The 25,803-nt window shown below is 39.7% G+C and overlaps 3 protein-coding genes across 4 annotated transcripts in view; all 3 read right to left on the reverse strand.

Annotated features, from left to right (window-relative positions):
• LOC145498069 (uncharacterized) overlaps positions 1–25,803 on the reverse strand; it is a 215,076-nt gene that overhangs the window by 68,675 nt on the left and 120,598 nt on the right. The window lies entirely within an intron of this gene.
• The window catches only part of LOC145498044 (uncharacterized), a 34,769-nt gene continuing 8,967 nt past the window's right edge, over positions 2–25,803 (reverse strand). Inside the window, exons 1-2 of one of the 2 annotated variants that reach the window (XM_081477920.1) lie at positions 12,008–12,070; positions 2–5,170 (exon numbers count right to left, since the gene is read on the reverse strand). In XM_081477920.1, the coding sequence (XP_081334046.1) occupies positions 3,023–5,020 (1,998 nt within the window). In that variant the 5' untranslated portion in view covers positions 5,021–5,170; positions 12,008–12,070 and the 3' untranslated portion in view covers positions 2–3,022. Of the gene's footprint in view, positions 5,171–12,007; positions 12,071–25,803 lie in introns of those variants that run through there. The other variant, XM_081477921.1, reaches the window with a different exon arrangement.
• On the reverse strand, positions 21,742–22,323 carry LOC145498481 (uncharacterized; the record flags this gene model as incomplete). Its single annotated transcript, XM_081478406.1, has 1 exon — positions 21,742–22,323. A coding segment is annotated over exon 1 (546 nt), but the record flags the coding sequence as incomplete, so codon positions are not given.

A 25,803-nucleotide genomic window follows, 5' to 3' on the forward strand; every position in this document is an offset into this window, starting at 1 on the left:
TTTATTATCAACATGAATAAGGAGATCAAGATACATTCACGCGTGGACTTCTATGATACTTCCTCGGGTTTTGGCTTCTGATCCAAAACCATACCGGGGCCATTACATTGTGCAATATAGTGCCTGTGATACCTGATTTCTAGGTTTAAGGGATTAACCTTCCATAACATTAGATGAATCGTAATGAGGACACTATGTTGTAATGTTTGTAATGTGAACAAATTTCATTGTTGGTTGGTCTCTTGGTTGGTTAGCATTCATAAACAAAGCCTGGGACCGCGATGGGGGAGGGGCTGGGGGGAGGGCTCTTTAGTCACACACAACTTTTCCACGGTAAAAAAATATGAAGTAATATAAAGCAAAACATAGATATAATACAACCTATTATGAATAAATATCATGCAGCTCGTCTTCATTAGAGGATTATATGACTGGCAGGAAAACGCCGTAGTCAGACGAGACGAAATATTGAGAGCCAATTGCAAATAATCACCTTTGATTTTTGTCTTCGGTTTGGATTAGAACAGCAGTAGTTTCCCACTTACATAATTTTTCAGAATCCTTGTAGAGAGGGCAAGAATGTGAGCTGATACTGTCAAACCAGTAGTTAATTTGCTGGAGGAGATTTGGAAGGATGTAAGCTTCAAATTATTTAATGAAGTGATTTTACTAAAACCTCTCTGGGGGAGCCAAGGTGAACGTAGACAACAAGGCCAATTGAAATGGACGCTCCGTCGACCCTACTACGTTTTAGAAACGATGCGTTCTCGAAAGCTCGTCAAACGCTTCGTATCCACTCCACCGTTTCCGCATCGCTTTCGTAATCCGCATCAAAACGCTCGAAAACGCTGATACCCAATACAACCGTCACTTTCGAATCCGCATACGTATGAATGACTACAGCGATTAAAAACGCATTATAGTGTGCACAGGGCCTGGAACTCGAGAACAAACATATCCTGCGAGAACTGGAAACTATTACAAGCGAATACGTTCTCAATCCATTGAAACGTTTTGATCACCAAAAATGTGAATGTTGAAGTATAAACGGTATAGCCTAAAGGGCTACAAAAATTAGACAACTAGAATACTTTTGCTGGCGACCAACAGTGTAAAAACTTCGAAGCCAGCCGGCCCCAAAGTCGTGCCATGTGCAGCATGCATGATTGCATGTTGATTGCTCCGTTTGTACCTCATTTCGCCGCGCGGAAAACAAAGCTGCGCATTGACCTCTATAGATATATTCCATTAACGAGGTGTTTCGGCTCGAATGTCAGTCTTCTCTCGACCGAGCATGTTCAGGGTAAACAAGAGAAAAACGTCAAAGAATCATTTGCAATTCGCGTACTAATCATATCAACCACTAACATGGTATTTATTGCTTTAGCCATAACAAATATCTCATCAACAAAACGAACTGATAAATATAATGTAGTAGTCACAAAAAATGTGTTAGCATCGCCTGTTCAAAGATCGACCACTTTAAAATTTCAAGGATTACAGCGCTTTTCATCTTCAGTGAAACCCAACTGATCTAGTTACATCCAGGAATAAACCAAACTACCATTACATGCAAATAACCCATAAAACACTTCTCGTGTAGAAACATACTAAATAACGCTACTTTAGGGACGAAGTTTTCATTCGATATTTTGGCTCCTAAATAACTCATCCACGGTGCAACATAACGTACCTTTCAATTCAATTGCCAAGTAAATAAAGTTAATTAAAGTGAGTAAGTTACCTCGGACAATGACATTTGCTTGCAAAACTAACAACTTAACTGTCTAAGTTTCAAAACTCAGCAGACACTAGTAGGGAGTTTAAGAAACCCAAGACGGCGACGGCAACGGACGCGTCGCTAAACAAAAGGTTTAACAAGAGTAGAACAGTGGCTGCGCATGACCGCTATAATTCTTGGCACATTTCCTTGCCGTCCTATGCCTGAAATGACCAAATTCTGGGTTGTCCAGGGAACGTGAACAACGACGGCAATTTTTTTTTTAAATTTTTATTTCAAACGTTTCGCCCTATCCCAGATTCAGTTTCCTGATAGTTTTGACACAAAGAAACAAAGTAAAATGACTTTAGAGTATCGCAAGATTCGTATTTAAAATATAAAATCATTTTTTAATCGACGTTGTCCTCGACGTCGCGTCCTGGTTTCTTAAACTCCCTATTATCGAGTTAAGATGAGGCAACCTCGCACGGATTGCTAAATAAAACCACAAAGGCTTCTCACTATAAAGCTATACAATATAACCTTTCGGTACAAGTCCTTTGAGACCCTGACATTCAACCACATTAATAGTCTGTGTATTTCTGCTTGCATAGTGGGTGGCTCATATTTCAAAGCAACAACATTATTTTCACTCTGACTTAAAAAATACCGTCAGAGCGATTACCAGTTTAGCCCCGGCCCCTACGCAGTTGCTCTTTTGGGATCGTTACGCAAGATTGCAAGAATGCGTGACGAACAAACAGATCGTACGGGTAGGAGGCTATCACCAGTTTTATCACCTGAAACATTGGTGACAAAATTGAAAAAAAGAGTAATCAGGTTTACTAAACTTTTGTCCACAAACACTCAGTCCAACCGCGGGATAAACGAAAAAGAGCTTACAGATCACCGTGTAAAGACAACACGAGATTCCCAACTAACCAGTCAGTCAGTTCTGAAGATAATTAACGTGTAGTAACTACATTACATCTCGCTTTGTGCATTAAGCTTATTGTAACTTGAAATTTTGTTATTGTAACTTAAATTCGATTGCTTTCAGCGATAATAGATCACATACTGGGTCTCTTCTCAGGAAGTCAGGTTTGCTGCAGGTTCAGAGAATTTCTATTTCCTACCGCTATTAGCACTTTCGATTTCGCGTTTTCAAAAGTTAATCGACTTTCCTCCAACACTAACGTTAGCAGAACAAATTATGTCCTAGCGAACCTACAGCGCGGAGAAAAAAGGCGAAGACAAAGTTTTATAGCTTAAACATTAATAAGGCTGACATAAGAGTCGTTTTTATCTCATATGATCATCGTAATGTTTCAAGAGACATGTCTCGAGGCTAAATTCTTCCTGACAAATCCAACAGGTGAGGCTTTCAACTTGGCTTAAATTATTTTCAGTCAAAGAAACCAACACACTAGAATCTTTGGTACCTCGAGTTGTTGACGGCTCCAGGTGTTTTCTTAGTTTTAGGTGCTGATCTTGCTGCTTGTGTTTTAACGAACTGTCTGCGGTGTGTTTTTCTTCATGTTTCTTGCAATTTGATGACTGGCTAAAGCACTTCTTACAATGCTTGCATGAATACCGCCTTACTCCTGTGTGAGTTCGTTCATGTTTCTTGCAATTTCCTAATTGGCTAAAGCACTTCTTACAACGCTTGCATATATACGGCTTCACTCCTGTGTGAGTTCGTTCATGTTTCTTCCAATTTCCTGAGTGGTTAAAGCACTTCTTACAATACTTGCATGTATACGGCTTCACTCCAGTGTGAGTTCGTTCATGTTGCTTGCAAGTTGATGATTGGCTAAAGCACTTCTTACAATGCTTGCATGAATACGGCTTTACTCCTGTGTGAGTTCGTTCATGTCTCACACAATCTGATGACCGACTAAAGCACTTCTTACAATGCTGGCATGTATACGGTTTCTCTCCTGTGTGAGTTCGTTCATGTTCCTTGCAATTTCCTAATAGGCTAAAGCACTTCTTACAATGCTTGCATGAATACGGCTTTACTCCTGTGTGAGTTCGTTCATGTCTCACACAATCTGATGACCGACTAAAGCACTTCTTACAATGCTTGCAAGAATACGGCTTCACTCCAGTGTGAGTTCGTTCATGTCTCACACAATCTAATGACTGACTAAAGCACTTGTTACAATGCTGGCATGTATACGGTTTCTCTCCTGTGTGAGTTCGTTCATGTTCCTTCCAATGTGATGACTGACTAAAGAACTTCTTACAATGCTTGCATGAATACGGCTTTACTCCTGTGTGAGTTCGTTCATGTTTCTTGCAATTTCCTAATTGGCTAAAGCACTTCTTACAACGCTTGCATATATACGGCTTCACTCCTGTGTGAGTTCGTTCATGTTTCTTCCAATTTCCTGAGTGGTTAAAGCACTTCTTACAATACTTGCATGTATACGGCTTCACTCCAGTGTGAGTTCGTTCATGTTGCTTGCAAGTTGATGATTGGCTAAAGCACTTCTTACAATGCTTGCATGAATACGGCTTTACTCCTGTGTGAGTTCGTTCATGTCTCACACAATCTGATGACCGACTAAAGCACTTCTTACAATGCTGGCATGTATACGGTTTCTCTCCTGTGTGAGTTCGTTCATGTTCCTTGCAATTTCCTAATAGGCTAAAGCACTTCTTACAATGCTTGCATGAATACGGCTTTACTCCTGTGTGAGTTCGTTCATGTCTCACACAATCTGATGACCGACTAAAGCACTTCTTACAATGCTTGCAAGAATACGGCTTCACTCCAGTGTGAGTTCGTTCATGTCTCACACAATCTAATGACTGACTAAAGCACTTGTTACAATGCTGGCATGTATACGGTTTCTCTCCTGTGTGAGTTCGTTCATGTTCCTTCCAATGTGATGACTGACTAAAGAACTTCTTACAATGCTTGCATGAATACGGCTTTACTCCTGTGTGAGTTCGTTCATGTCTCACACAATCTGATGACCGACTAAAGCACTTCTTACAATGCTTGCAAGAATACGGCTTCACTCCAGTGTGAGTTCGTTCATGTCTCACACAATCTAATGACTGACTAAAGCACTTGTTACAATGCTGGCATGTATACGGTTTCTCTCCTGTGTGAGTTCGTTCATGTTCCTTCCAATGTGATGACTGACTAAAGAACTTCTTACAATGCTTGCATGAATACGGCTTCTCTCCTGTGTGAGTTCGTTCATGTTGCTTATAAGCTGACAACTGGTCAAACAACTGACTACAACGCTTGTGTCGGTGTGCCTTTCCTCGGATCTTTGTTGCCATATTTATTAGAGCAAGGTTTGATTGGCTTATATTCTATTCCACCCTACATCCAGCTTTTTTCTTTGCTAATCCAGACAGTCGACTTGATTCCCTTTCAAAACACTTTGTCACCTCAGTTTCTTTCCAGACTGATGTCTCTACCGTGTATTCCTAACGAAATGATCAAACTAGTGAGATAATCTCAGACAGTGCAGAGTTCAATGTTTAGCTCAGGCATAGTAGTTACACAGGTCCTCATCCCTGCCCGCCTCACTCCCACTTCGTATTTACCTTGGTACCCAGGGCTTTTCCCCTAGCAGAATATGAACGGACAGACACCTTGATAAGACATAATCAACAATAACTTAAAATTACTGTTTGCAAAGACAGCTTTTAAATTATGCTCTGGTATTTGCGTTGATTTTCGTTTATTTCAAATTTAGTAATACGTTGAAGTAGCAAACTTTTGTTTTCCTCGAAAAGGTATGTAACATGAAACCCTTATTTTCTCGAAAACACATGGAAGATGTTCTTTGTGTGGCTTACACGAAGTGTTTAGCCACAATATGCCATGAGCTGATTTATTTATTGATTTGTCTACAAGAATCAGTCACGCGGTCTTGTGTCGTACAACGCACCAGCCATTATGGTCTCTAGTTTTCTCTACTTTTAGTTTTAAAGGTAAGTCGTTTTAATTTTAGCTCGGTGCTCAAACTGCGAGGCTATTTCAGGAAACACACCTGATTGGCGAATTTAAATGATGTAATAACATTCAAAGTTTAAATTAGTAGTTAATCAAATATGAAAAACCCTGTTCCTGCATGGATTTTCAGAGCGCAATTCGTAAGGAAAGAGGACGAAAAATTCTAACTGTCCGGCGCTTTGCAAGAGCTTTCCAAAGAGACCTATTTCGCTTTCATCCATAAGTACTTTTTGAGAACCGACTTTAGAGGCGGTTAGAACGCAATTCCTGTCAGCAGCTATAGCGCCTAATGTGAATCAGTCATGCAGAGAAATGACAATACTAATTTTCGAAGTAAACTTAGACTAAGGGACTGGCCAAAAAGTAAGAGAGGTGAAGCCCAGAAAATTAAAATTAAACGTCTGGCCAACTGTTCCAGTAGTTGAAGACTTGAATTATTTGTCATAAAATAGGATGACCCACCCCCATAAGAAGCTGAAAATTGAACGACCCAAGCCGTACCAGCGGCTAAAAAACTGATGACCAACCCCCTCTCTGCTGCGGCCCAACCCCCACCCCCAAGACTTTTTGATTCGTCCCTGAACACCTAGAAGACAATTATTCTGCCCAGCGCTTTGAAAATACTTTCCAAAGAGACCTCTCTCGATCCAAACGATACGGCAGTTCCGAACAAGCAGCTTTTTATCGCCGTGGACTTGCAAACCTTGGAAAATATTACACAGAACTTTGAAATTAAATATTCAAAAATTTGCATCGGGATTTTTCGGAACGAAAGTTCTAAAAAATAAGAAACAAATATTTTAGCTGTTCTGCGCTTTGAAATGTCTTTAGAAAGAGATGCTTTTCGCTTCAATCAGTTGAGTACTTTCTTTCGAGTAGGTTTGAAATACGAGTCTTGGCGATCATGGCGCTTTGTGTTTTAAAAATCATTCATGCATGGGAATGACACGACTTCTATTTTAACTTCGGATAAGCAGCTATAAGATAGTTTTTCTGCCCAGCGCTTTAAAACTGTTTTCCAATGCTAACAGTGCGGTAGTTTAAAAAAAAAAACTAACTCATCTTTTTCTCTTAACCCGCTAGATTTTCAATTTCGGATTTAGGTGGACGCGACCCGTTGGGCAAAACTGCGCGATCACGGGACCGCGACTAAAAATAACTTTGACAGCGAGACGCGAAGCTTAAAATACAGTGAAAAAGATTATCATCGGACAAGGGCATGTGTTCTCTCAGGATCATAATCTCTGTCGAAAGCTAGTCATCTGTTCTTTTTGACGCTAAACTCATGAATCACAGCTTCTTCAGGGCAGTTTTAGGTCTTATAGAGTGACTTGTGTTCGAATGCTCTTGTAAATACTCGCCCCATGTAAAGGAATCCAAGAGGGTCTTGGATTCCGGATTCCACATCGTGGATTCCGGATTCCGGTGACTGGATTCCGGATTCCATGCCTATGGATTCCGGATTCCAGACGTTCCGAGATTCCGGATTCCAAAGGTTTTAACTCTGATGTTCACTCGTACTGCGATAGCAGATTCTGCTATTAAAGTACGAATTGAGTAAAAAAGAAAATACCATTTTCTTTTCAACATATCAAAATGTGTTAATATCCTTAAACTGGAGTTCATACGGCATCAATTAAATTAACTTTTGATAAAATAATTAACTTTTTGGGGTACCTGTTAAGAAGAGGCGTCTCTGAAGTCCACTGAGTAATCCACAGCGTTGAAGCTATCTGACGAACTGTTCTCATCAAAACGATTATATCGTCAACAGAACCAAAAGTAGTAGGAATTGAAGTTTGGTGCTTTGAATGTTCAAATTGAAATCGCCTGCTAAAACTATTTATTTCTTTATTTCAGTGTTTAGCCAATACAGCTACTAGTACATCAAACAATAGCCGAAGCCATTTGTTGCAGCTACTTAAGAATTGGTTGAAATAAATTTATTTACGTAAAATGTCCATTATTTTAGAGTTCCGTAGGAATTTTTATACAACAAAACAATAACTAGAACATTAGTAAACCTCGTAGAGTCTTATGCCGCTGTCTGACACTCAGTGTTTTGTTACTGCACTCTACTTACAATCTTCGTGCAGAAAGCCCGTTCCCGTGGATTGTACTGTAATTTACTTCGCGACTTGTCGATCTCCCGCACAATTCTCGACAATTTGTTATTAAAAACTCTTGTTACATTCCCTAAGTAGTTTCATGCAGGAAATATTTGCATAAAAATATATAATTCATTGACCAAAATAAGATCATTTTTTTGGCTTAGAAATTTGTGGAAACACCAATATGTTCACTAACTTCAGATAAAAATACCCTATTATCATTTCTCCGCTTGTAATGAAAATGTGGTTTATGACAAGCAAATAAATTCTCCTTTTTTCCCCTGTTAATTCCAAGGAATAAACGTTGAGAATGAATAAGTGTACAACCCTGGTTAAATAGTTGAAACACGCACGAATGTCACATTCGATGACATCTTCACAATAACTACTTAGTGAACGACCACATCCCTTTTCTCCGTTCGTTGCTGACAACTGGCACAATGCAAGCCGGAGGTGTTTTGTCAAAATTTACAGGGTTAAGGAGGGGCAAACTATTCGAAAAGCTACGCATTTCAACTATTGAAACCAGGCTTCCTGATTTTAAGTGTAAAATGATCGTAAATGATTGGGCTCAACCTAAAACGAAACGCGTTGTTCTTCGCCCTGATAAGCTTACACCCTCCAACCTTGGTGGAAGTGACTGCCCTGTCACTTCATGGTGATCATCATGATTTGTTTTGTATCCAATAGTTAGAAAAGGTATTGTAATAGTGGTAATAATAATAATAATAATAATAATAATAATAATAATAAAAAGAAAGAAACGTATAAATAACAACGTATACATTTATATTAGACCACCTAAAATTAATGAATGCGTTATGCATCCATCGATTCCAGCTGTTACCATCCCCTTCCCCCACCGGCCGAACCCCGGGAATTTTTTTTCGTGGGACTACAAAATCCCCGTCAAAATTACAAATTACAAAATCCTCGCCCCTGACAACAAAAAGCATGTTCAATAACGTAACATGCGCCTTGCTGCCTGGGTGAAAGTTCTAATGGATAGTTCAGATAGTCTTGCTTTGAATCGGAACGTATAAAGACGTTTCTTCGGGCAACGGAAAAGCAACAGAGGTTATAAACTATTATTACCTTGGAACATGGCCTTCAACTTTTCAATACATTGCTTTTCCAGAATCGACCACAAAAGAAAAAGCAAAGCAAAGTCTTCATTATCTGGCGATTGCATGGATCTAGCGATAGGTCAAGTTTTCTCGCCCACCACCCTCGGGGTAACACAATGTTGTACAAAAACCCCGCCCCCGGGGAGCTGGGCCCTACAAATCCCCGAGGTGTAACAGCTGGAATTGATCGATGCATTATCAATTATAAATTGTTGTCGAAAATTTCCCGCAACATTGGCATTCAAGCGCCCGGTTAATTAGTGTTTCGAAAGCATTTAGTGTATATTTAGCAATTATTCCACGAGTGCGCGTTGGATATAAGATGGAAGATAGCCAACGACGCGCGAAGCGCCGAGTTGGCTATAACGATCTCATATCCAACAAGCGCAACGCCCAACTGTTTTCGTTGACGCGTATCGGCTACGATATTTATGGTCAATGGTAGTTGAGCTCATATAATTAATCAAAACTCAGGAATTGCAATATACCATTGCTAGTTTTTAATAATTTTGGGTATGTTTTGGGAACAAAAATTACGACCCACAAGTACGCCTACTCCTGGTTTCGCATAGAAGAGACATTGCGCTAAATTTATAGAATTTACCTTTACTAGCGAAATATAACACCCTTTCTGTTCGATTACGTTTCGATACGTTCTTCTTGGCAAAGTTACCATGCCTTAGCTTATTGACCTATATTGCCTATTCCTATTCTAGATCTGTATCATCTGTACGATAATGACAATGAATCGGAATAAATTCAAGTCTCGCTACACTCAGATAACTTCCCGGGCAATATTTACCCATTGACAAGCAGATGCCGATAATCGCACGTGTCAGAGCTAGAGATCGAAAGAGAACGTAGCCGGAACGTACCTCTCGGGACTTCGTAATTAACCCTACAAACCTTGCAATTTCCTTGTCTTGTTTTTGTTTTTCTTTCTTCTTTATTCTTGGACTCCTGCATACGAATTCAAGTGAAAACATAAGTTCGAGAAACAATCGAATTAATTCAAAATGCCGCACAAAGATTTCTCTTGATGTTCATATACCCGACACGTGTCACACATGGATTCACGTAAGCAGGAGTCGAAAACAAACTTTTATGACTAATACATACCTTTCCCGCTCAGCGTTATGCTTTCTCCGGTGTTTTCCCATCTTTTAGAATCCTCATCGCAATGTTGAACAGTAGATCCAACAGTCGAAATAGTGAATAAACACACTAGCTCGAATTTCTCGCTCGCCGGAAATTTAAAAAGTAACTTAATAATTGACTGGCGCCTGCAAGCGTTACTCCATGGGGTGTACATCCTGGACAAAAATTTTAAATGGTTAAGCTTCGATTTTATCTTTAAGCAGGCTCGTCAACTACCGCTTCCACCGCAATCGCATTTATTGAGAATTCAGGACTTTCCGGCATTAACTTCGATTCCTTACATCTTGATAACGAAAACCCGGCGACGTACAGGAATAATGAAACCCCCTATGGGGCCAAGCAACTCCCATGAACAGTGTTGACAGTTCTAAAAAAGTACGCTGTACTTGAAAAAAATGTCACAAATCTGACACAAAGACAATACAGTGCATGTCAAAATGGTGGTCTTCAACAAATGATGCATGCGCCCTGGCCTATTTAAGAATCAAAGACCACAACACCGCCGTGTTGACAAATATGATACTTTCAAGTAAGCAGTCGAGCAGATATCAAAGTTTTTACAGAGAAGGTTTCGAGAGGTAGGATTCCGGATTCCAAAGGCTGGATTCCGGATTCCAAAGGCCTGGATTCCGGATTACAAAGGCAAAAATATGTTGGATTCCGGATTCCGGATTCCCTTACATGGGGCGAAAATACGCCTTTCAACAAGTCTAGACTAAGTCTAGACTAAGAAATAGATGAATCAAGCATCTCCATAATTGACTGATAATTACATTTATAACACCACTGATTCAAAGACACTGTGCTTAAAAGTTGATGTGGGTTGCATAGTGGTCTAATGGTAAGTAAGCTGGACTATGGTTCAAGCAGTCTGGGTTCCAGCCCAGGCTGAAATCATTGTGTTATGTGTTTGGGCAAAACAGTGTCTCACAGTGCCTTTCTTTATCCAAGTGCAAAAGTGGGTACGAGAAATTACCAGGGCTAGGTCACCCAATGTTTAGGCTTATGACTGATCAACTGGTCATAGTACGACAATAACTGCTCCAGACTGTAGAACTCAAAACATGTGATAATGAATTTATTTTCGTAAATGGCTCATAAAAGGCTAAGTCTGTATGTCATCCAAGTGGCCCATCAGGCCGATGCTTATTCCGGTTTCTGTAGCATGAAACGACTAGGAGTATTTCTACTGCCCCCTGGATGGGATGCTAGTCCATTGCAGGGCTATCCCAGCATAAAGGTCACCAGTACCCATTTATACACCTGGGTGGAGAGAGGCACTGTGAAAGTAAAGCGTCTTGCCCAAGAACACGACACAATACCCCCGGCCAGAGCTTGAACCCAGACCACTGAATCGGGAGACGAGCATAATAACCATGAGCACCTCCCAGATGGCTCATGATCGTATCAAATCGATCAATACATAGACATGGATTTTTATAATATAATGTCTAATCCAGGTGTAAAACTGGGTACCAGGAATTATCATTCAATTTTCAGTAAATTTTAGCACTGAGAAACTGGTCATAGTATCTTCAGTATAAATGCTTAACTGTAGAACTTTAAAGAAACACGGAAAAACCAACAAGGGGCATGGAGAGACAAAGATGGGGAAAATTAAAATTAAAAATTAATTGCATGTGGGTTAACTTGAAAAAGCGTGGCCCAACTCTTTTCAAGTTTATCTAGATCAAATTGCATGAAACAGTGTTCCAGATAAGTGAGGGTTCTCGAGTAAACCCAACAAGGCCACCTACATGACCTAACAAATTTATAAAAATTTATCATGATTATTGACCCGTTGGAATTCCATATGGACACCATATTGACAATTTTTAACAAAAAAAAAAAGATTATGACGACAACATTCATCTTCACTGCACATCATTCCTACAATGTGACCAGTTACTTGAATAGCTTTACGACACTGTATCCTGTAGATAACCCTTAACCACTCACAGTTGTTTTTGTCATAACAAACTACTAAAATAAGCAACAAGAATTGTTTTGCTTACAACTATTGTTTAAACACTAACTGTGTAGTGGCACATGCTAAATATACTAGTTTACAAATAAAAATGGTAAAGTCTGCATGCAAGCCAAGTGGCCTACCAGGCCAGAGCTTATCCTGGTTTCTGTAGCATAAAGCGACTAGGAGTATTTCTACTTCCCCCTGGATGGGATGCTAGTACATCGCAGGGCTACCCCCAGCATTAAGTTCGCCAGTACCCATTTATACACCTGGGTGGAGAGAGGCACTGTGAGAGTAAAGTGTCTTGCCCAAGAACACAGCACAATGTCCCCGGCCAGGGCTCGAACCCGGACCGCTCGATCCGGAGATGAGCGCACTAACCATGAGGCCACCACACCTCCCTATATAAAAAAGGCTTGACCATAATTTGATCTCTTATGAAGCAGGAAACTGGCTGTGAGAGAGCAGCTGGGAAAGAAGTGTTAAGTAAAACACAATCCACAGAGGAGCATTTTCTCCAGCTTCTCTATTGCTCTCTTCAATTCTTAGAAGGTTTTGAAACAGAAACAAGCACGATCAAGGCTTTTTTTTTATTATTTTGCTTGATAATAAAGCTTTACACCTTTTTCAAAAATGGGCCGCAAACATTCTTACTCTTAGGTCTCTTAGATCGTACACAACTGCATTAATACAGTATTTTGGTTCAAAAATTCTTCAATACAAAGACACAGCATCTCAGGTGTCCCCTTGTTAACTGTTTAGTAGAGATGTGCTGTGTTTCTTTTGACTTCTGAAAACAAAGCAAGTTCTGTAACTACACATGCCAAAAATGGCTGATGATGGCATGAGCATTTGTCATTATTTGTAAGCTGCATACATAATTTGTACTCTCACACAGCACACTGTTTAAACTAATAGGAGCACTATTACCTTTTTATTGCAGTCAAAGTAAAATGAAGGCTGCAGACCGGGGATAGAACAAAGACTGAGGGTAAAATGCGGACTGTAGACTAGGGGTAAAATGCTGACTGCAAACCCCAGACTATTAAACTATATGGTGTTAGGCTAAAATGCAAACTGAGAGTAAAATGCATACTGTAAACCAGAGGTAAAATGCAGACTTCATCATTGAGAGCAAACCATAAACAGGTTAAATGGAGCATTATTGAGTCTAACTGAAGTGATATTCAGGCTAACTAGAGTGCAGACTTTCACTGCAATTAGCCTGAATAACCATGTTACAGTTAGCACTCAATCATGGAAATAACACTATATATACTTAAAATGTCTTTAGTCTGCAGTGTGCATTTTACCCCTGGCTGCAGTCTGCATTTTGCCCTCAGTTTGCATTTCACTCCCTGGTCTGCAGTCTGTGTTTTACACTGACAATATGGCTTTACCATTTCAATTATCGCGAGATTACCATTAAATTACCATTAACATGGGAGGCGCAGTGGCCTCATGGTTAGTGCGCTCATTCCTGCAGCGAGCTGACTGGGTTCAAGCCCTGGCCAGGGGCAGCGTGTTGTGTTCTTGGGCAAGACACTTACCCCTCGCAGTGCCTCTCTCCACCCAGGAGTATAAATGGGTACCAGCAAATTGTTGGGTAAGCCTAACAAATTGCAGGGGACTGGCCTGCGATGGACTAGCATCCCATCCAAGGGGAGTGGAAATACTCCTAGCCGCTTCATGCTACAGAAACCGAAATAAGCTCCTTCCGCTACGAGCCATTCGGCTCCAAGGCTTCACTTCCTTACCATTAACATGCTAGCCTAAGCATTATTCAGGCTAACCTGAGTAATAGTTAACTAAACTAAAGCACTAATCGAGCTACCAGGAGTGCAGACTTTCACTTTGATTACCCTGATTAACACCTGGGTTAGCCTGTTATGGTTAGTACTTGATAATGGAAATAACAAGAGATATGTCTGCAGTCTGCAGTCCGCATGTCTTTTCATTACATTAAATGGTTTACATTTTATCATATATGGCATAAAACCAATAGTGACTATAACAGTTCAAAACATTTGATCAATGTATTTGATAGCTTTTTCAAAAGACAATCGCATTGCTCTAATTTATTGTAACTGCAAGTTCTATTCCCTTAAATCATGGGGAAAAAACGAGGACAGAAAATACAGAGACTTTGGGTCCACCTTCCAGCACGAACTACCGTCCATGGTATATTCTGTATTATACAACATAGGCACTATCTTTTGCTGTATTCAGTGAGGTGGAAAGAGGTGAGGCTGTGTTCTATAGCTTAGCTGGACATGAAAAAGGCATTCTTATAGACTCTCTTACCTTTATAAACCAGCGACGAGGCCTTCGACTGTATAGGTCACTGTGAGACCGCCATCATGGTGATTATACTAGACCCCAGTCTCTCGATCACTCTGGGAATGATGACAATTTGACAACATTTCAAGGAGGGAACAGGACTGGGTTAAATACGTTTCAGCGACATCTACCCCAGTTTCAATGACAGTTATACGGAAGCCCCAAAGAGACATCCACTTCTTAAAAATGGTATTTTTTTTTTGTAAATGGGAGTTTGCTTTTCGAAAATGGGAGTTTGTTTTTCGAAAATGGGAGTTAGTTTTACGAAAATGGGAGTTTGATTTTCGAAAATGGGAGTTTGGTTTTCGAAAATGGGAGTTTGTTTTTCGAAAATGGGAGTTAGTTTTACGAAAATGGGAGTTTGATTTTCGAAACTGGGAGTTTGGTTTTCGAAAATGGGAGTTTGTTTTTCGAAAATGGGAGTTTGTTTTACGAAAATGGAAGTTTGTTTTTCGAAAATGGGAGTTCGTTTTTTCGAAAATGGGAGTTTGCTTTACGAAAATGGGAGTTTGTTTTTCGAAAATGGGAGTTTGCTTTTCGAAAATGGGAGTTTGTTTTACGAAAACGGAAGTTTGCTTTTCGAAAACGGGAGTTTGTATTTCGAAAATGGGAGTTTGTTTTTCGAAAATGGGAGTTTGTATTTCGAAAATGGGAGCCTTGTTTTACGAAAATGGGAGTTTCTTTTACGAAAATGGAAGTTTGTTTTTCGAAAATGGGAGTTCGTTTTTTCGAAAATGGGAGTTTGCTTTACGAAAATGGGAGTTTGTATTTCGAAAATGGGAGTTTGGTTTTCGAAAATGGGAGTTTGGTTTTCGAAAATGGGAGTTAGTTTTACGAAAATGGGAGTTTGATTTTCGAAAATGGGAGTTTGGTTTTCGAAAATGGGAGTTTGTTTTTCGAAAATGGGAGTTTGTTTTACGAAAATGAGAATGATGATAAAAATGATTGACAGGCCAAACACGACTCCTATTGGTCAAGATAGAGCTAGCCAATGGCGTAATGTACTTTTCGATCCTGATTTGTTTGCGCGTGAATAGCTACATTTGAATCATGTGGTGCCAGAACGACCAAAGGAGGATTAGACATAAGCATCGAGCTTGAGAAACATAAGCTCGATCAGATAGCTGCAAAAAACATTAAAATGTCTCAAGATAAACGTATAGCTTTCTTGAAGTAAAGCTACGGCGTCTCCGAAGAAAAACGTACGAGGGCAAATATGATATCCGTGACAACAATCTCTACTGACTACTGTACTTGCAAACAGTTTTAATCACAGCCGGGCCAGGCGTCACAATATAGAATGCAAGTAAGCAACATGTTCACGGTAAATTTCGTATTTTGGTCCTTAAAAGCAAATACTTGGAGATTTAACAACATAGCTTGCAATATAAATGAGCCAAAACAATGTATAAACACATGGCAAATTACAGAGGTGTCAAACTCGACGAAGTGACATGCAGATAACAGCGGAAATCATGCCGACCTATGACCTATAAAAATTTGCCATGGCACGATCTAACGGCTCAACTCTACTTAAATAATAACAATAATAATAATAATAATAATAATAATAATAATAATAATAATAATAATATTTAGTGAGGGAATCCAACTCGCCAAAGGCGGTTTTCAGTGGAGCCCTCCTAAACAAAAATCACCTAAAAATGACATAAATAAGAATTACTCCTTATAACACAGCATGAAGTGCCCTTCATAAACACGAGGGAAGCGACCAAAACAAAGCCGGGTCGAGTGACCGAACAGAGAACGGCAAATGTACAAGTATCACGAACCGTAGAAGTCGTGAAGGCCAGTCAACCCTATTTTACACTGAAATGTCGTCAAAGACACACAAAACAACGAGGTCGAGCTTCAAACAAATAAGGATTGAAAACTTTACATTACGCCATTGGCTAGCTCTATCTTGACCAATAGGAGTGGTGTTTGGCCTGTCAATCATTTTCATCATCAAAAAAACCCTCCCATTTTCGAGAAAACAAACTCCCATTTTCGAAAAACAAACTCCCATTTTCGCAAAACAAACCCCCATTTTCGCAAAACAAACTCCCATTTTCGTAAAACAAACTCCCATTTTCGTAGAACAAACTCCCATTTTTAAAAAAAACTAACCCCCATTTTCGTAAAACAAACTCTCATTTCCGAAAAACAAACTCCCATTTTTAAAAAAACAAACTTCCATTTTCCTAAAACAAACTCCCATTTTCGAAAAAACAAACTCCCATTTTCGAAAAAACAAACTCCCATTTTCGAAAAAACAAACTCCCATTTTCGTAAAACAAACTCGCATTTTCGTAAAACAAACTCGCATTTTCGTAAAACAAACTCGCATTTTCGAAAAACAAACTCCCATTTTCGAAAAAGCAAATTCTTAATCTCGAAAAACGAACTCCCATTTTTCATAAGTGGATGTCCCTTTGGGGCTTCCGTACAGTTAGCCACTTGAAGGTGCTCAATTAGTTGGGGTGCAGCGCGGAAAAACAGCGGAGGGAAAAAAGAGAGAGAGAGTCTTGGTGCGAGGAACGAGAGAGTCCTTATTCGCGTTAAACGCCTGGAAAATTGAACGGCGCTAGACTCGATGCCTCATGACAATCAGAGTATTAACCATTTGGATACCAACTACGCATATATGCGTAATTAATGGTCGTGCTCTTTGTACCACTTGTGACGTCATCAATTTAAATGTCATCAGATATTCTTGATAAGCAGATAGTAGTGCTAGGCTAGCCCTTTCCGCACAATGGTCAGGTTTAGATATCGACGACATTCCGACGTCGTAAATCGAAAAACAAGGTTATCAGTTTTGGTGTAAAAATGGTGGTAAAATGGTCCACAATGCCTATGATTGATCAAGGTGCATTTCTAGGCTTCGCCCGTAATTAACATCCAACTTTTCACTGCAGCCAGAAAGAACATACAATGCAAAGGGTAGCCAGTGTAAAACGGCAGAGAAAAACAGAAAGGAAAGGGCCAACAAACGAAATTGAGAACGGTTAATGGCAAAAAAAGAAAAAATTGGCTTATGCGCATGCCCGTAATTGAAGTTCTGCTTAATTTTGAGCCTAGTCCTCGAAAAATCTCTCCTTTTAGTAAAACAAGCTTTTTTTAGCAAAACTAAGGCTTATTTAGCGTCATGCAGCTAAAAAACCTGACTAAACGGTTAAAAACGGTATTTTTTGGCGAAAGTTTGGTATTCAAAGGGTTAAATGCTGCTTATTGAACTGCAGAATGTGTGCCTTGCTTTTTATTGTTAAATTTTTTTCTAACTCCCAAAGTTTATTTTCAACATGAGTAAGGAGATCAAGATTCATTCACGCGCGGACTTCTATGATACTTCCTCGGGTTTTGGCTTCTTATCCAAAACCATGCCGGGGCCATTACATTGTGCAATATAGTGCCTGTGAAACCTGATTTCTAGGTTTAAGGGATTAACCTTCCATAACATTAGATGAATCGTAATGAGGACACTATAGATATAATACAACTTATTATGAATAAGTATCATGCAGCTCGTCTTCATTAGAGGATTATATGACTGGCAGGAAAACGCCGTGGTCAGATGGGACGAAATATTGAGAGCCAATTGCAAATAATCACCTTTGATTTTTGTCTTCGGTTTGGATTAGAACAGCAGTAGTTTCCTACTTACATAAATTTTCAGAATCCTTGTAGAGAGGGTAAAAATGTGAGCTGATACTGCCAAACCAGTAGTTTATTTGCTGGAGGAGATTTGAAAGGATGTAAGCTTCAAATTATTTAATGAAGTGATTTTACTAAAACCTCTCTGGCGGAGCCAAGGTGAACGTGGACAACAAGGCTAATTGAAACGGACGCTCCGTCGACCGTACTACGTTTTAGAAATGATGCGTTCTCGAAAGCTCGTCAAACGCTTCGTATCCACTCCACCGTTTCCGCAGCGTTTTCGTAATCCGCATCAAAACGCTCGAAAACGCTGATACCCAATACAACCGTCACTTTCGACTCCGCATACATATGAATGACCACAGCGATTAAAAACGCATTCTAGTGTGCACAGGGCCTGGAACTCGAGAACAAACATATCCTGCGAAAACAGGAAACTATTACAAGCGAATACGCTCTCAATCCATTGAAACGTTTTGACCACCAAAAATGTGAATGTTGAAGTATATACGGTATAGCCTAAAGGGCTACAAAAATTAGACAACTAGAATACTTGTGCTGGCGACCAACAGTCTAAAAACTTCGAAGCCAGCCGGCCCCAAAGTCGTGCCATGTGCAGCATGTATCATTGCATGTTGATTGCTCCGTTTCTACGTGATTTCGCCGCGCGGAAAACAAAGCTGCGCATTGACCTCTATAGATATATTCCATTAACGAGGTGTTTCGGCTCGAGTGACAGCCTTCTCTCGACTGAGCATGTTCGGGGTAAAAAAGGGAAAAACATCAAAGAATAATTTGCAATTCACGCACTAAAAATATCAACCACTAACATGGTATTGATTGCTTTAGCCACAACAAATATCTCATCAACAAAACGAACTGATAAACAGTGTAATGTAGTAGTCACAAAGAATGTGTTGGCATCATCCTTTCAAAGATCGACCACTTTAAAATTTCAAGGATTACAGCGCTTTTCATCTTCAGTGAAAGCCAACTGATCCAGTTACATCCAGGAATAAACCAAACTGCCATTACATGCAAATAACCCATAAAACACTTCTTGTGTAGAAACGTACTAAATAACGCAACTTTAGGGACAAAGTTTTCATTCGATATTTTGGCTCCTGAATAACTCATCCACGGTGCAACATATAATGTACTTTTCAATTCAATTGACAAGTAAATAAAGTTAATTAAAGTGAGTAAGTTACCTCGGACAATGACATTTGCCTGCAAAACTAACAATTTAACTCTCTAAGTTTCAAAACTCAGCAGACACTAGTAGGGAGTTTAAGAAACCCAAGACGGCAAAGGCAACGCCAACGTCGCTAAACAAAAAATTTAACAAGAGTAGAACAGTGGCTGCGCATGACCGGTATAATTCTTGGTACATTTCCTTCCCGTTCTATGCCTGAAATGACCAAGTTTTGCGTTGTCCAGAGAACGGGACCCACGACGGCTATTTTTTTTTTTTTAATTTTTATTTCAAACGTTTTGCCCTGTCGCAGATTCAGTTTCCTGGTAGTTTTGATACTAAGAAACAAAGTAAAATGACTTTAGAGTATCGCAAGATTCGTATTTAAAATATAAAATCATTTTTTAATCGACGTTGTCCTCGACGTCGCGTCCTGGTTTCTTAAACTCCCTACTATCAAGTTAAGATGAGGCAACCTCGCACGGATTGATAAATAAAGCCACAAAGACTTCTCACTATAAAGCTGTACAATAAAATCTTTCGGTATGAGTCATTTTAAGACCCTGACATTCAAACACATTAATAGTCTGTGTATTTCTGCTTGCATAGTGGGTGGCTCATATTTCAAAGCAACATTATTTTCACTCTGACTTAAAAAATACCGTCAGAGCGATTACCAGTTTAGCCCCCTACGCAGTTGCTCTTTTGGGATCGTTACGGAAGATTGGAAGACTGTGTGACGAACAAACAGATCGTATGGGTACGAGGTTGTCACCAGTTTGATCACCTGAAACATTGGTGACAAAATTGAAAAAAAGAGTAATCAGGTTTACTAAACTTTTGTCCAGAAACACTCAGTCCAACCGCGGGATAAACGAAAGAGAACTTACAGATCACCGTGTAAAGACAACACGAGATTCCCAACTAACCAGTCAGTCAGTTCTGAAGATAACTAACGTGTAGTAATTACATTACATCTCGCTTTGTGCATTAAGCTTATTATAACTTGAAATTTTGTTATTGTAACTTAAATTCGATTGCTTTCAGCGATTTCCTACCGCCATTAGCACTCTCGATTTCGCGTTTTCAAAAGTTAATCGACTTTCCTCCAACACTAACGTTAGCAGAACAAATTATGTCCTAGCGAGCCTACAGCGCGGAGAAAAAAGGCGAAGACAAAGTTTTATAACTTAAACATTGATAAGGCTTACATAAGTGTCGTTTTATCTCATATGATCATCGTAATGTTTGATGAGACATGTCTCACTGCTAAATTCCTCCTGACAAATCCAACAGGTGAGGCTTTCAACTTGGCTTAAATTATTTTCAGTCAAAGAAACCAACACACTAGACTCTTTGCTACCTCGAGTTGTTGACGCCTCCTGGTGTTTTCTTAGTTTTAGGTACTGATCTTGCTGCTTGTGTTTTAACGAACTGTCTACTGCGTGTTTGTCTTCATGTCGTTTGCAATTTCCTAATTGGCTAAAGCACTTCTTACAATGCTTGCTGTAATGAACACTATATCGAGGCTTCTCTAATTAAGTGAGTAATCTTAACTCTTTCTGATTCGCCAATTTGTTGCTTAGCAATGACGTCGTCCGTTTTTACACGTGGACGTATATAGATAGTGCCGCCAGTAGTTCAAGTTTCAGTTATCGTGCGTGCACAGTACGTGTTTTCAAGTAAATTAAGTTTTAAGCTACCCTTGACTATTTAGAGTGCAAGCGGGAACCGATGTGTAAGTACAAACTATTTTCTATGCTTGCTTTTTAGTATAAGTTTCAAGTTTTGACGTTTTTTAACCTTAAGTTCCTTTAGTCTCGGTTTTTTATACAACAGCCTATTGTACTAAGTCCAACACGTGGCAGAGCCCCAGTTTTCAAAGTTTTTATTTCATCTTGTTTTTAGCGATAGATCTTTATAGTTCACACTCCCCCTAGCTTAGGTTTCAATTTAGCAACTTTCCTATAAGAATCTCTGGTAATTCAGTTAAGTCCTTTCCTTGCTAGTAAATTCCCACATCGCTTTTAGAGGCGCTCACGCAAGCACGTTTTTATCACATCGTACAATTTTATTGCTTTCAAGTTTTTAGAGTGTTACCATTTATTGTATTAGGACAGTTAGCAGTATGCGTATCTGCTTGGGATCACTGATGATTTTAATTGTATTTTTACTGAGAAGTTTGACTGGAAGTATTGTCATATCGCAGTTATGATTGGAATGTTTGCTATTATTGTTTCGTGACTCTTGTCATCTTGTAATCTTCTATTATCTAGTAATTAGTTTATTCATTACATTATATTTCAGTTTACGTTCGATTATCGTCAATTAAATCACCGTCAATCACAGCTGATTTTCCGTGATCTCTGGCTTTATTCGATTAGTAAAGCATCTCCCACACACGCTAGTCTCATCGCGACAAGTTGTCTAGCAAGTGACAATTCAGCCTTTCAACAGTCGCTGTGAACCTGACGTTACACTTGCATGAATACGGCTTTACTCCTGTGTGAGTTCCTCCATGTTTCTTGCAATCTGATGACCGACCAAAGCACTTCTTACAATGCTTGCATGAATACGGCTTTACTCCTGTGTGAGTTCCTTCATGTTTCTTGCAATCTGATGACCGACCAAAGCACTTCTTACAATGCTTGCATGAATACGGCTTCACTCCTGTGTGAGTTCGTTCATGTTGCTTGCAATGTCCTAACTGGCTAAAGCACTTCTTACAATGCTTGCATGAATACGGCTTCACTCCAGTGTGAGTTCGTTCATGTCTCACACGATCTGATGACCGCCTAAAGCACTTCTTACAATGCTGGCATGTATACGGTTTTTCTCCTGTGTGAGTTCGTTCATGTTCCTTCCAATGTGATGACTGACTAAAGCACTTCTTACAATGCTTGCATGAATACGGCTTCTCTCTTGTGTGAGTTCGTTCATGTTGCTTGTAAGCTGACAACTGGTCAAACAACTGACCACAACGCTTGCATCCGTGTGCCTTTCCTCTGATCTTTGTTGCCATATTTATTAGAACAGGGTTTGATTGGCTTAAATTCTATGCCGCCCTACGCCCAGCTTTTTACTTTGCTAAAACAGTCGACTTTATTCCCTTTCAAAACACGTTGTCATCTCAGTTTCTTTCAAGACTGATATCTCTACCGTGTATTCCTAACGAAATGATAAAACTAGTGAGAAAATCTCAGATAGTGCAGAGTTCAATGTTTAGCTCAGGCATAGTAGTCACACAGGTCCTCATCCCTGCCCGGCTCACTCCTGGTTCGTATTTACCTTGGTACCCAGGGCTTTTCCCCTTGCAGAATATGAACGGACAGACACCTTGATAAGACATAATCAACAATAACTTAAAATTACTGTTTGCAAAGACAGTTTTTAAATTTTGCTCTGGTATTTGCGTTGATTTTCGTTTATTTCAAATTTAGTAATACGTTGAAGTAGCAAACGTGACAAGGTATGTAACATGAAACCCTTATTTTCTCGAAAACACATGGAAGATGTTGTTTTTTTGTGTGGCTTACACGAAGTGTTTAGCCACACTATGCCATGAGCTTATTTATTTATTGATTTGTCTACAAGAATCAGTCACGCGGTCTTGTGTCGTACAACGCACTAGCCATTATGGTTTCTAGTTTTCTCTACTTTTAGTTTTTCAGGTAAGTCGTTATAATTTTAGCTCGGTGCTCAAACTGCGAGGCTATTTTACGAAACACACCTGATTGGCGAATTTAAATGATGTAGTAACATTCAAAGTTTAATTTAGTAGTTAATCAAATATGAAAAACCTTGTTCCTGCATGGATTTTCAGAGCGCAATTCGTAAGGAAAGAGGACGAAAAATTCTAACTGTCCGGCGCTTTGAAAGAGCTTTCCAAAGAGACCTATTTCGCTTTCATCCATCAGTACTTTTTGAGAAGCGACTTTAGAGGCGGTTAGAACGCAATTCCTGTCAGCAGCCATAGCGCCTAATGTGAATCAGTCATGCAGAGAAATGACAAGACTAATTTTCGAAGTAAACTTAGACCTGAATAAGGGACTGGCGAAAAAGTAAGAGGGGTGAAGCGCACAAAATTAAAATTAAACGTCTGACCAACTGTTCCAGTGGTTCAAGACTTGAATTATTTGTCATAAAATAGGATGACCCACCCCCATGAGAAGCTGAAAATTGAACGACCCACGCCGTACCAGCGGCTAAAAAACTGATGACCCACCTCCTCTTTGCTGCGGCCCAACCCCCACCCCCAAGACTTTTTGATCAGTCCCTGAACACCTAGAAGACAATTATTCTGCCCAGCGCTTTGAAAATACTTTCCAAAGAGACCTCTCTCGATCCAAACGATGCGGCAGTTCCGAACAAGCAGCTTTTATCGCCGTGGACCTGCAAACCTTGGAAAATATTACACAGAATAAATATTCAAAAATTTGCATCGGGATTTTTCGGAGCGAAAGTTCTAAAAATTAAGAAACAAATATTTTAGCTGTCCTGCGCTTTGAAATGTCTTTAGAAAGAGATGCTTTTCGCTTGAATCAGTTGAGTACTTTCTTTCGAGTAGGTTTGAAATACTAGTCTTGGCGATCATAGCGCTTTGTGTTTTAAAAATCATTCATGCATGGGAATGACACGACTTCTATTTTAACTTCGGATAAGCAGCTATAAGATAGTTTTTCTGCCCAGCGCTTTAAAACTGTTTTCCAATGCTAACAGTGCGGTAGTTTAAAAAAAAACTTACTCATCTTTTTCTCTTAACCCGCTAGATTTTCAATTTCGGATTTAGGTGGACGCGACCCGTTGGGCAAAACTGCGCGATCATGGGACCGCGACTAAAAATAACTTTGACAGCGTGACGCGAAGCTTAAAATACATTGAACAAGAAGATCTGTTAGATCTTATAACCGCGCTTTTAAAATTTAACTGTTTTCTTAGTACTACAGTCGCAACGCAGTGCATATTCCAAAGCAATCTTTGATGATTCATTGATTACTGTAGACATCACAGCACTTGATCAATATAAACTCTATTATCGCACCATCAGTCGTAGCCGTTGTGACATCTCCGATGACGTAATAGTCTTAATCTGGAAGTTTCTTCGGGATATGTATGGGCATGAAGATACGAACACTATTACAAACCGCTTTCTTTCTTTAAAGTCACGATTAAATTTAATTGTTTTTTTCCCTTGAGTTAAGGGTTAGCAAAGAAGTCACACGAGTCACATAATTCAAGAATTGGCTATCTTTAGTACGGTGGTTATTTCCCTATCAATGACGTAATCTTTGCACGTTCTGACACGTTCTTTGCTTGGCTTGCAAATATTTAATTTTCTTTCCGATCTATGAACTCGCTGCGATGAAACAGTCAAAGGATTTACTTCATTTGCCTAAAACCGCAAGAAATACTCGCAAAATTACAAATAAATTAATGACCGTCGCTTCTGCCGAAATAAACTTGCAAAGTAAACACGATCTTATTTGTCACGTAGCGAAAGTGAAAGCTGCAACGTCAGCGCATTCCATGGCTGACGTAATACCTTTTTTCAGCGTATTTATTATTCCCTTTAAATCCAACGCTTTGATAAAGCGAAAAGAAAATATATTTTACCCACAAAAAAGAAAACAATATCCGTAAAATTGTCCGTGTGTTTATGTTTTAACAGCTTCTGGCGGAAAGACATCACACGTCGCGTGACTCAAAGTTTGGCCGAGCGGAGGTCTGCGTCTGGTCACCGACAAAAAAAAAAAAAAAAATAATAATAAACCACGGGTAAACCTAGAACCGCGCTCGGCCCATGGCCGCGCGGTTAAAAAGATTATCATGGGACAAGGGCATGTGTTCTCTCAGGATCATAATCTCTGTCGAAAGCTAGTCATCTGTTCTTTTTTACGCTAAACTCATGAATCACAGCTTCTTCAGGGCAATTTTAGGTCTTATAGAGTGACTTGTGTTCGAATGCTCTTGTAAATACGCCTTTCAACAAGCCTAGACTAAGTCTGAATCAAGCATCTCCATAATTGACTTATAATTACATTTATAACACCACCGATTCAAAGACACTGTGCTTAAAAGTTAAGAACCAAAGGCCTGATATCAAAAGAAAACGTTTTTGATGTGGGTTGCATGGTGGTCTCATGGTAAGTGAGCTGGACTATGGATCAAGCAGTCTGGGTTCCAGCCCGGGCTGAAATCAGTGCGTTATGTGTTTGGGCAAAACAGTTTCCTGTCAGTCTCACAGTGCCTTTCTTTATCCAAGTGCAAAAGTGGGTACGAGAAACTACCAGGGCTAGGTCACCCAATGTTTAGGCTTATCACTGATCAACTGGTCATAGTACGACAATAACAGCTCAAGACTGTAGAACTCAAAAGAAGTGATAATGAACTTAATTTCGTAAATGGCTCATAAAAGGTGAAGTCTGTATGTGAGCCAAGTGGCCCATCAGGCTGATGCTTATCCCGGTTTCTGTAGCATGAAGCGACTAGGAGTATATCTACTCCCCGCTGGATGGGATGCTAGTCCATCGCAGGGCTA

Source organism: Orbicella franksi, chromosome 9 (genome assembly GCF_964199315.1).
Source record: "Orbicella franksi chromosome 9, jaOrbFran1.1, whole genome shotgun sequence".
In the NCBI taxonomy this organism is placed as follows: Eukaryota; Metazoa; Cnidaria; class Anthozoa; order Scleractinia; family Merulinidae; genus Orbicella; species Orbicella franksi.